Source organism: Phoca vitulina, unplaced genomic scaffold (genome assembly GCF_004348235.1).
Source record: "Phoca vitulina isolate PV1807 unplaced genomic scaffold, GSC_HSeal_1.0 scaffold82, whole genome shotgun sequence".
Classification (NCBI taxonomy): Eukaryota; Metazoa; Chordata; class Mammalia; order Carnivora; family Phocidae; genus Phoca; species Phoca vitulina.
The window spans coordinates 33,256-44,426 of record NW_022589785.1 but is presented as its reverse complement, the minus strand read 5'-3'; the positions used below and the strand labels follow the sequence as shown (position 1 = coordinate 44,426).

At 41.8% G+C, this 11,171-nt stretch overlaps 1 protein-coding gene across 1 annotated transcript in view; it reads left to right on the top strand.

The window, feature by feature from the left end:
• Window positions 1-664: 664 nt before the first annotated feature.
• PIWIL3 (piwi like RNA-mediated gene silencing 3) overlaps window positions 665-11,171 on the top strand; it is a 29,348-nt gene continuing 18,841 nt past the window's right edge. Inside the window, exons 1-4 of the mRNA XM_032395029.1 lie at window positions 665-720; window positions 1,771-1,879; window positions 2,288-2,309; window positions 4,986-5,114. Of these exons, the coding sequence (XP_032250920.1) occupies window positions 665-720; window positions 1,771-1,879; window positions 2,288-2,309; window positions 4,986-5,114 (316 nt within the window). The remainder of the gene's footprint in view (window positions 721-1,770; window positions 1,880-2,287; window positions 2,310-4,985; window positions 5,115-11,171) is intronic.

Sequence of the window (11,171 nt, the reverse complement as noted above, 5' to 3'; positions counted from 1 at the left end):
AAGGCTAACGCTTTCGGAGAGAAAAGGCTTTAGCCCCTCTGACCCCACGGATGTCAGTACTCAGACGCTGTGGGGCTGGAGGAGAGGAACCCCAGGCCACAGGGACTGGGTACGTCACCCGCAGAGGAGCCTAATTCTTGAGGAGGAAGGTGAGTTGTGTCAGCGGAGTCCGGAAGACCCGTTCGGGTTGCAGTAGCTCCAGGGTGTGTGTGCCTGTGTGTGTGGTGGGGCGAGTGTCCAGGGGACACCTGGGCTCCTCACTGTGCCATGGGGATACATCGTAGGTGAGAATTCTGTGCACACCTGAATCCTACAAGCGAGCACCGTAACCCATGGTGTCCTGTCACTTTGTGTGGGGAAAAGAATCCTAGTCAACAGTTTTTCTTAAGTTTTTAAGAATATTTTACCAGGTTCCTGTCTTTTACTACAGGACGCTTCTCTGACAACTTCAGAGTTATCAGTCTTGTTGGTGTGAGCGGAAAACCTGCGTCATGAGTACCTGACGCTTTCTTTAAAGCCCTAGTTTGTAGAAAGTTACCAGGCAACTAGTTTCACAAAGATGTCTAATAGAACCGTGCTCTTCCAGGGCTTGTCCCCTTCAGGGTCCTCACCTTCAGGACAGCAATGTCGGGCCGAGCCAGGACCCGAGCCCGAGGCAGAGCCCATGGATGGGCGCCCTCCCAGCCCGCGCCACCTGGAGCCGCCGCGCCACCGCCACCGGTGAGCTCAGTCCTGTTCAGTCTCCTTTATGCAGGATGCTTTGTTTTCCTCTACTGCTTGCCTCTCAGGTGTTTTCACATATGCAAATGGACTTCCTTTCAACCTGAGTGGATGCAAATGTTTCTGAATATCTTGGCCCTAGCCAGTGACTCCTCTTTGGGAGTGACTTCAAAACAAGCAGCTGACGCCCCACAGATATCTCCATCCCAGACATGTCCCACTCACTTCATTGGAAGAAGCCCCATTCTTCCAGTTGCTGGGGCCAAGTCTTTGGATCCATCTTGGACTCCTCTCAAACCTTTCACATAAACAACCAGGGAATGCTGTTGTCTCCCAATTAAAAAAAAAAAAAATCTGGTATCTGACAATGTCTCACCACCTCTGTTACCACTCTTTGGTCCAAACCACGAGCATCCCTTGCTGGACACGGCAAATGGCCTCCTAACTGGTCTTCTTGCTTTTGTCTTGGTCTTTCCCTCATGTTTCCCAGCACAGAGCCCAATAAATCGGCCAGTGCATCTCCTCTGCCCAACACCCTCCCCTCTACGGGTTCCTGTTTTCTTAGTCAGAGGCACATTGTTCAAAATGGCTTCCCTCCCACAACCTCTCTGACTTCTCTTGCTTCTCTTCCCCTTGCTCCAGCCACAGCGGCCATCTTGTTCTTCCTTGGATATTTCTGCTTTAGAAATTTTGCTCTTTTTTTCCTCTACCTGTGGCTTGTGTAACCTTGTGACTCTCCTTCAAGTCTTCGATTCAGTCTCAACTTGCTGAGGCTCTGCTTCATCCTCCATTAACTTAACCAGCCCCCTTCACACCCCACCTTCCCAATTACACCCAATTTTCTATACTTCTATTTTTCTTCATTTCCCCGGCAATTAACATGTGAAAGCTAAATAAATCATTTTTTTTTCTATTACTGGCATGTGAGCCTTTATAAGGGAATATGCTTCATGCCCTGATAGTGCCTAGCACATGGCAGGCAAGTAATTTTTGGGTGATGAATAAATACCATTAACACCACTCTTTTTGACTATTCCCCAAAACATGCAGACCCAGCAAACTGGCCAAATTCCACCTAGCTTCCAGCCACTGCAAGGGAAAAGCCAAGTGGTTCAGCCTGCACAACGAAGAAGACCAAGAAGAGCACCTCAGCCTCCAGGTATAAAAAGAGAGGGATATGGTGAGGGGCAGGGGAGGTTTAATCCGTGAGGGTGCACCACAGTGATAACACTCAGGCAGAGAACCTCAGGATTCCCATAGGGTTCGGCAGGGTGGGAAGAGTATACAGCCCGCAACTATTTTTCTTTTCTGCAACAAGCTACTCGGTCAGCATTTTATTCCCCCTGTATTTTAAGGCTTATGGAAAAGAAATGGAGGTTGATGACAGTCGGTCTAGACAATTGTTTGATATAATTGCTTTTCAGATTTAGACAGTGTGTTTGTATATAATAACTCCAAGTTAACTAGGAATTCTAGGAAAATGATTGGGTTTGTAAATCACTGCACTGGGAGGTTGAGCAGCTCCTTGAGCACCTCAGCAGTCCCCTGCATTGTATTATCCTCATAGGTGGAAGGCTATCATTTTACAGGTGAGCACAAAGGCTCCTATATTAGCCAAGGATTTGGCTAATACAGTTAGACCTCAGATCTGATTCTCTGATTTGCTCCTATTTATATAATTTTTAAGAGCATAAGTGAGTGGAGGGGGAGAAGGAGAGAGAGAATCTTAAGCAGGCTCCATGCTGAGCATGGAGACTGACGTGGGGCTCGATCTCACAACGAGGAGATCCTGACCTGAGCCAAAATCAAGAATCAAACACTCAACGGACTGAGCCACCCAGGTGCCCCATTAAGTTTTAAATTTTTATCAATTATGGTGAGAATAGAGAACATGAGATCTATCGTTTAACATAGTTCTAAGTGTACGATACAGTACTGTTAACTATAGGCACAATGTTGAATAGCAGATCTCTAGAACTTATCTTGCGTAATGGAGACTTTACACCTGTTGATTAGCAACTCCCCATCCCTCCTTCAGCCCACCCCTGAGCACCACCATTCTACTCTCTGCTTCTAGGAGTTCGACTATTTTAGATGTCTCCTATCAGCAGAATTATGCAGTATTTGTCCTTCTAGGATTGGCTTATTTCACTTAGCATGATGTCCTCAAGGTCCTGTTGTTGCATATTGCAGGATTTCCCTCTTTTTTTTTTTTTTTTTTTTAAGGCTGAATAATATTCTATTGTGTGGATATACCACATTAACTTGACCCATTCATTCATTGGTGGGCATTTAGGTTGTTTACAGGGCTTGGCTATTTTTAATACTGCTGCAGTGAACATGGGAGTGCTAATACCTCTTCGAGATTCTGATTTCAATTCTTCTGAAAGAATCCCCCGGAAGTGGGATTGCTGGATTATATGGTGGTTCTACTTTTAAGTGTTTTGAGGAATCTCCATACTGTTTTCCATAGCAGCTGTGCCATTTTTGCATTCTCAAAGGTTTAAATTTCTCCACATCTTCATCAGCACTTGCTGTCTTTTTGCTTTGTTTTTGGATTTTTTTCTTTTCATATATATAACAACCATACTTACAGATGGGAAGTGATAACTCATTGTGATTTTGATTTGCAATTTCCTGATGAATTCCTGATGACTTTGAACATCGTTTCATATACCTGTTGGCCATTTAGGTCTTTGGAGAAATGTCCACTCGGATCCTTTCTCAATTTATTTTATATATTTTTCAATTTAATTTCATTATGTTATGTTAGTCACCATACAATACATCATTAAGTTTTGATGTAGTGTTCCATGATTCATTGTTTTTGTATAGTGGGAAGGGGAGACAAACCATGAGAGACTATGGACTCTGAGAAACAAACTAAGGGTTTTAGAGGGGAGGAGGTACGGGGATGGGTTAGCCTGGTGATGGGTATTAAGGATGGCATGTATTGCATGGAGAACTGGGTGTTATCCTTTCTCAATTAAAAAAAAAAAATGGGATATTAGGTTTTTTTCACTCTTGAGTTGCAGGAGTTCCTTTATGTATTTTGGAAATTAACCCCTTATGAGATAATATGGTTTGCAAATATCTTCTCCCATTCCGTAAGTGCTTTCATTCTGTTGACTGATTCATTTGTTGTACAGAAACTTTTTAGTTTGAATTCCCACTTGTCCATTTTTGCTTCTGTTGTCTCTGCTTTTGGTGTCTTATGTTGTAGATATTTTTATAATAAACTGATACAAAATCCAGACTCCATGAAATGAATTTATAAATGTGAATACACAATAGTAAAATACCTATTTTTATCATCTATATCCTGTCTGAAGAGTTATGATTAATGCTTCACGTAAAGTACATTATATGTAGCAAGTACTAATGAATGATGCCAACTGTTTTCTTTCACTGAAATTTGAATGTGGTAAGTTTGATTGCTGGCTGTGTCTGGAATTAGTTGAATTTGATAAAAAGCATTTTAAAAATTTACATAAAATTAGTTTTTCTATCATAGAAATTCAGACTTTGGTATCTTCTAAGATCTTCATAAACTAGGAATGATAGCTTCCAGAAGTAACATTTTGCAGAGAACCAGTTTTTGCCACCCAGAGCATGGACTGTATTAGCCATTTTCAGGGGTATAGGGTTTATGGATGATATAGGTTTCTTTCACAGTATTTGAAAGACTGCTTTGCACTGTCCTCCAAATATCGACCTATCAAATATTTAAACCTGTATGCATATTACAATGTGATAAAAATAGAGCTTTTCTCAGTTGCTGTTAATAAAAAGAATAGATCAGTTGTTTTGTATCAAGAGCATTTCATAGATTTTTTTTTTTTTTTTTTTTAACCGCCTGTTCAGTCAGTCAGCATTTTCTGATGCCTACGAGAGGGCAGTGTGGTGCCAGGTGATTGGCCGATAAAGCCGGTAGAGAAGGGACAAAGTTTCTGCTTTGAAGCTTGCACCCTGGACAAGTGCCTGATGAGGGCAAATGCCAGAGCACCGATGAATGTGGGGGCTCGGCCAGCCACTGATGGGGAGTGGGGTCTTGTTGGGAGAGGCTTCCGGGTCACAGCCCCCCTTCCTGGTGACCCGTGACTGAAATACTGTTGTTTGGATCCTTTGACAATCCTCTTTCGTACCTCCAGTGACCTTGACTTAGTTTTCCTTAATAGCTGGGATTTAATGTTGTCCTTTCTGTTTTACTTTTCCCCCTTTTTTATCCGATAAAACTCGTGGCTTTCACATTTGTTTCCATGTAGAGGAAGCTCACCTGGTAGCTACGCTGCAGGCAACGTCGGTGAAGGAGAGAAACCGTTTTGGGGGCATTTTTCGAGACCACGTGGTGGATACCCGACGGTACTTGGACCATGTGAGAGAGTCCACAGCAGGTACGCTGGCCGTGAACGACCCAGTGTTAGGGAATTGTTCTCGTTAAACGTGTGCTGAGGTGCTGGTTTGTGTTTTTTTAATTTAATTTTATTTTTTTTATTATGTTATGTTAGTCACCATACAATATATCATTAGTTTTTGATGTGGTGATCCACGATCCATTGTGTTTGTGTAACATCCAGTGCTCCATGCAGTACGTGCCCTCCTTAATACCCATCACCGGGCTAACCAATCCCCCCTCCCCCTCCCCTCTAAAACCCTGTTTCTCAGAGTCCATAGTCTCTCATGGTTCATCTCTCCCTCTGATTCCCCCCTTCATTTTCCCCTTCCTTCTCCTAATGTCCTCCATGCTATTCCTTATATTCCACAAATAAGTGAAACCATATGATAATTGACTTTCTCTGCTTGACTTATTTCGCTTAGCATAATCTCCTCCAGTCCCATCCATGTGGATGTAAAAGTTGGGTATTCATCCTTTCTGATGGCTGAATACTATTCCATTGTATATATGGACCACATCTTCTTTATCCATTCATCTCTTGAAGGGCATCTCGGCTCTTTCCACAGTTTGGCTATTGCGGACATTGCTGCTATGAACATTGGGGTGCATATGGCCCTTCTTTTCACTACATCTGTGTCTTTGGGGTAAATACCCAGGAGTGCAACTGCTGGGTCATAGGGTAGCTCTATTTTTCATTTTTTGAGGCATCTCCACACTGTTTTCCAAAGTGGCTGTACCAGTTTGCATTCCCACCAACAGTGTAAGAGGGTTGCCCTTTCTCCACAACCTCTCCAACATTTGTTGTTTCTTTCCCTGTCCATTTTTGCCATTCTAACTGGTGTAAGGTGGTATCTCAATGTGGTTTTGATTTGAATTACCCTGATGGCTAATGATGAACATTTTTTCATGTATCTGTTAACCATTTGTATGTCTTCTTCAGAGAAGTGTCTTTTCATGTCTTCTGCCCATTTTTTGACTTGATTGTTTTTTGGATGTTGAGTTTGAGAAGTTCTTTTTTTTTTTTTTAAAGATTCCATTTATTTATTTGACAGAGAGAGACACAGCGAGAGAGGGAACACAAGCAGGGGGAGTGGGAGAGGGAGAAGCAGGCCTCCCCATGGAGTGGGGAGCCCAATGCGGGGCTCGATCCCAGGACCCTGGGATCACGACCTGAGCCGAAGGCAGATGCCTAATGACTGAGCCACCCAGGCACCCCTGAGAAGCTCTTTATAGATCTTGGATACCAGCTCTTTATCTGTAGTGTCATTTGCAAATATCTTCTCCCATTCTGTGGGTTGCCTCTTTGTTTTGTTGACTATTTCCTTTGCTGTGCAGAAGCTTTTTATCTTGATGAAGTCCCAAAAGTTCATTTTTGCTTTTGTTTCACTAGCTTTTGGAGATGTATCTTGAAAGAAGTTGCTGTGGCCGATGTCAACGAGGTTACTGCCTATGTTCTCTAGGATTTTGATGGATGCCTGTCTCACATTGAGGTCTTTCATCCATTTTGAGTTTATCTTTGTGTATGGTGTTAGAGAATGATTGAGTTTCATTCTTCTGCATGTGGCTGTTCAATTTTCCCAGCACCATTTATTGAAGAGACTGTCTTTTTTCCATTGCATATTTTTTCCTGCTTTGTCGAAGATTATTTGACCATAGAGTTGAGGGTCCATATCTGGGTTCTCTATTCTGTTCCATTGGTCTATATGTCTGTTTTTGTGCCAGTACCATGCTGTCTTGGTGATCACTGCTTTGTAATATAGCTTAAAATCGGGCAACGTGATGCCCCCAGCTTTGTTTTTCTTTTTCAACATTTCCTTGGCAATTCGGGGTCTTTTCTGATTCCATACAAATTTTAGGACTGTTAGTTCTAGCACTTTGAAAAATGTCATTGGAATTTTGATCGGGATGGCATTGAAGGTATAGATTGCTCTGGGTAGCATAGACATTTTAATGTTTATTCTTCCGACCCATGAGCATGGAATCTTTTTCCATCTTTTTGTGTCTTCTTCAATTTCTTTCATGAGTGTTCTATAGTTCCTAGAGTATAGAGCCTTTACTTCTTTGGTTAGGTTTATTCTGAGGTAGCTTATGGTTTTTGGTGCTCTTGTAAGTGGAATCATTTCTCTAATTTCTCTTTCTACAGTTGCGTTGTTAGTGTATAAGAAAGCAACTGATTTCTGTGCATTACATTGATTTTTGTATCCTGCCACATTACAGAATTGCTGTTTGAGTTCTAGTAATTTGGGGGTGGAGTCTTTTGGGTTTTCCACATAAAGTATCATGTCGTCTGCGAAAAGAGAGAGTTTGACTTCTTCTTTGCCAATTTGAATACCTTTTATTTCTTTTTGTTGTCTAATTGCTGTTGCTAGGACTTCTAGTACTATGTTGAACAATAGTGGCGAGAGTGGGCATCCTTGACGTGTTCCTGATCTTAAGGGAAAGGCTCTCAGCTTTTCCCCATTGAGGATGATATTCGCTGTGGGTTTTTCATAGATGGATTTTATGAACTTGAGGAATATTCCCTCTATCCCTATACTTTGAAGAGTTTTAATTAGGAAGGGATGCTGTATTTTGTCAAATGCTTTTTCTGCATCAATTGAGAGGACAATATGGTTCTTCTCTCTCCTCTTTATTAATGTGTTCTACCACACTGATTTGCAAATGTTGAACCACCCTTGCATCCCAGGGATAAATCCCACTTGGTCATGGTTGATGATCCTTTTAATGTATTGTTGGATCCTATTAGCTAGGATTTTGTTGAGGATTTTGGAATCCATATTCATCAGGGATGTTGGTCTGAAATGCTCCTTTTTGATGGGGTCTTTGCCTGGTTTGGGGATTAAGGTAATGCTAGCCTCATAGAAGGAGTCTGGAAGCTTTCCTTCTGTTTCTATTTTTGAAGCAGCTTCAGTAGAATAGGTATTATTTCTTCTCTGAATGTTTGGTAGAATTCTCCAGGGAATCCATCAGGCCCTGGACTCTTGTTTTTTGGGAGGTTTTTGATCACTGCTTCAATCTTGTTACTGGTTATTGGCCTATTCAGGTTGTCAATTTCTTCCTGTTTCAGTCTTGGGAGCTTATAGGTTTCCAGGAAGGCCTCCATTTCATCCAGATTGCTCAGTTTATTGGCATATAGTTGTTGATAATTTCTAATAATTGTTTCTATTTCCTTGGTGTTAGTCATGATCTCTCCCCTTTCATTAATAATTTTATTAATTTGGGTCCTTTCTCTTTTCTTTTGGATAAGTCTGGCCAGTGGTTTATTGATCTTATTAATTCTTTCAAAGAACCAGCTTCTAGTTTCGTTGATCTACTGCGTTTCTGGTTTCTAATTCATTATCTCTGCTCTAATCTTAATTATTTCTCTTCTAATGTGTGGCTTAGGCATCGTTTGTTGCTTTTTCTCTAGTTCTTTAAGGTGTAGAGTTAGTTGGTGAATTTGGGATTTTTCTATTTTATTTGAGTGAGGCTTGGCTGGCTATGTATTTCCCCCCTTAGCCTTTGCAGTATCCCATAGGTTTTGGACCGATGTGTTTTCGTTCTCATTGGTTTCCATGAATTGTTTAAGTTCTTCTTTGATTTCCTGGTTGACTCAAACATTCTTGAGCAGAGTGGTCTTTAGCTTCCAAGTGTTTGAATTTCTGCCAATTTTTTTCTTGTGATTGAGTTCCAGTTTTAAAGCATTGTGATCTGAGAATATGCAGGGAATAATCTCAATCTTTTGGTATCGGATGAGACCTGATTTGTGACCCAGTACATGGTCTATTCTGGAGAAAGTTCCATGTGTGCTCAAAGAATGAGTATTCTGTTTTAGGGTGGAATGTTCTGTATATATCTATGAGGTCCATCTGGTCCAGTGTGTCATTCAAAGCTCTTGTTTCTTTGTTGATTTTCTGCTTAGATGATCTGTCCATTGCTGAGAGTGGAGTACTGAGGTCTCCTACAATTAATGTATTGTTATCAATATGACTCTTTATTTTGGTTAACAGTTGGCTTATGTAGATGGCTGCTCCCTTGTTGGGGGCATAGGTATTTACAATTGTTAGATCTTCTTGTTGGATAGACCCTTTAAGAATGATATAGTGTCAGGGTGCCTGAGTGGCTCAGTTGTTTAAGCGTCTGCCTTCAGCTCAGGTCATGATCCCAGGGTCCTGGGATCAAGCTCTGCATCAGGCTCCCTGCTCAGCAGGGAGCCTGCTTCTCCCTCTCCCTCTGCCATTCCCCCTGCTTAATCTCTGGGCCTGTCTGTCAAATAAATAAATAAAATCTTTAAAAAAAAAAAAAAAAAAGAATGATATAGTGTCCTTCTATGTCTCTAACTACAGTCTTTAGTTTAAAATCTAATTTGTCTGTTCTGCATGGAGCACTGGGTGTTATGCACAAACAATGAATCATGGAACACTATATCTAAAACTAATGATGGAATGTATGGGGATTAACATAACAATAAAAAAAAAATCTAATTTGTCTGATATAAGAATTGCTACCCCAGCTTTTGAGGTCCGTTGGCATGGAAGATGGATCTCCATCCCTTCACTTTCAGTCTGGATGTATCTTTAGGTTCAAAATGAGTCTCTTGTAGACAGCATATGGATGGGTCCTGTCTTTTTATCCAGTCTGCAACCCTGTGCCGTTTTATGGGAGCATTTAGGCCCTTCACGTTGAGAGTGATTATTGAAAGATATGAATTAATTGTCATGTTGCCTGTGAAGACCTTGTTTTTATAGATTGTCCCTGTAAATTTCTGTTGTATATCACTCTTGGGGTCTTTCTCTTTTTATAGAAACCCCCCCCCCCCCTTAATATTTCTTGCAAGGTCGGCTTAGTGGTCACATATTCTTTCAGTTTCTGCCAGTCTTCGAAGCTCTGCATCTCTCCATCCATTCTAAATGAAAGCCTTGCTGGATAAAGTATTCTTGGCTGCATGTTCTTCTCGTTTAGTACCCTGAATATGTCTGGCCAGGCCTTTCTGGTTTGCCAGGTCTCTGTGGATAGGTCTGATGTTATGCTGATGTTCCTCCCTTTGTACGTAAGGAATCTCTTCCCCCTAACTGCCCTTAAGATGGTTTCCTTGGTTCTAAGATTTGCGAGTTTTACTATTACATGCCAGGGCGTTGGCCTGTTTTCCTTGATCTTGGGAGGGGTCCTCTCTGCCTCTTGGACACGAATGTTTGTTTCATTCCCCAGATTAGGGAAGTTCTCAGCTACGATTTGCTCAAATATATCTTCTAGTCCTCTCTCTCTCTCCACTCCCTCCGGGATTCCAATTATTCTGACATTGGAACGCTTCATGGTGTCACTTATTTCTCTGATTCTGTTTTCATGGATTCTGAGTTGTTTTTCCCTGGCCTCCTCTTTTCCCTTTTTATCTATTAAATTGTCTTCCAGGTCACTAATTCATTCTTCTGCCTCACTTACCCTAGCTGTTAGATTATCTAGATTAGATTGGATCTCATTGATAGCATTTTTAAGTTCTGCCAATTCAGCTTTCATTTCTGCCCTTAGAGACTCTATGTTGCCATTAATTGATTTCTCCATTCTAGCCATTGTCTTCACAATTGCTAGCCTGAATTCCATCTCCGACATCTTGGTTATATCTGCATCCATTTGTAAATCTGCGGCATAAATCATAATCTCTGAGTCTTTCCTATTTTGGGGGTTCCTCTTCCTAGTCATTCTGTTGATGGGTGGTTGAGGGAATGTATAGAGTCCAAATTATTGACCACAATCCAAGGAAGATTTACCTGTTTTATAGGGATTTAAGGTTGTCAGCCTCTTGTTCTCCCAGACTGTCTTCTGGGGGAGGGGCCTGCCATGCTGTTACTCAGGCAACCCTGTTTGGGCAGAGTTGCCCTGCCCCCCCCATGGCGGGTGATGGGCTCAGTGGGAACCGTTTTTTGGGGGCTTTTGTTCTCTGGCGGCTTTCCCTGACGGCTTTCCACGTCTCTTCTGAGAGTCAGAGCAGAAGAGACCATTTCCAACCGTCTGCCTCAGAGCAGAGAGATCTCAGTCTGTTCTTCAGTGAGCTCTCCAGGCCACACTATCTCCATTTCTG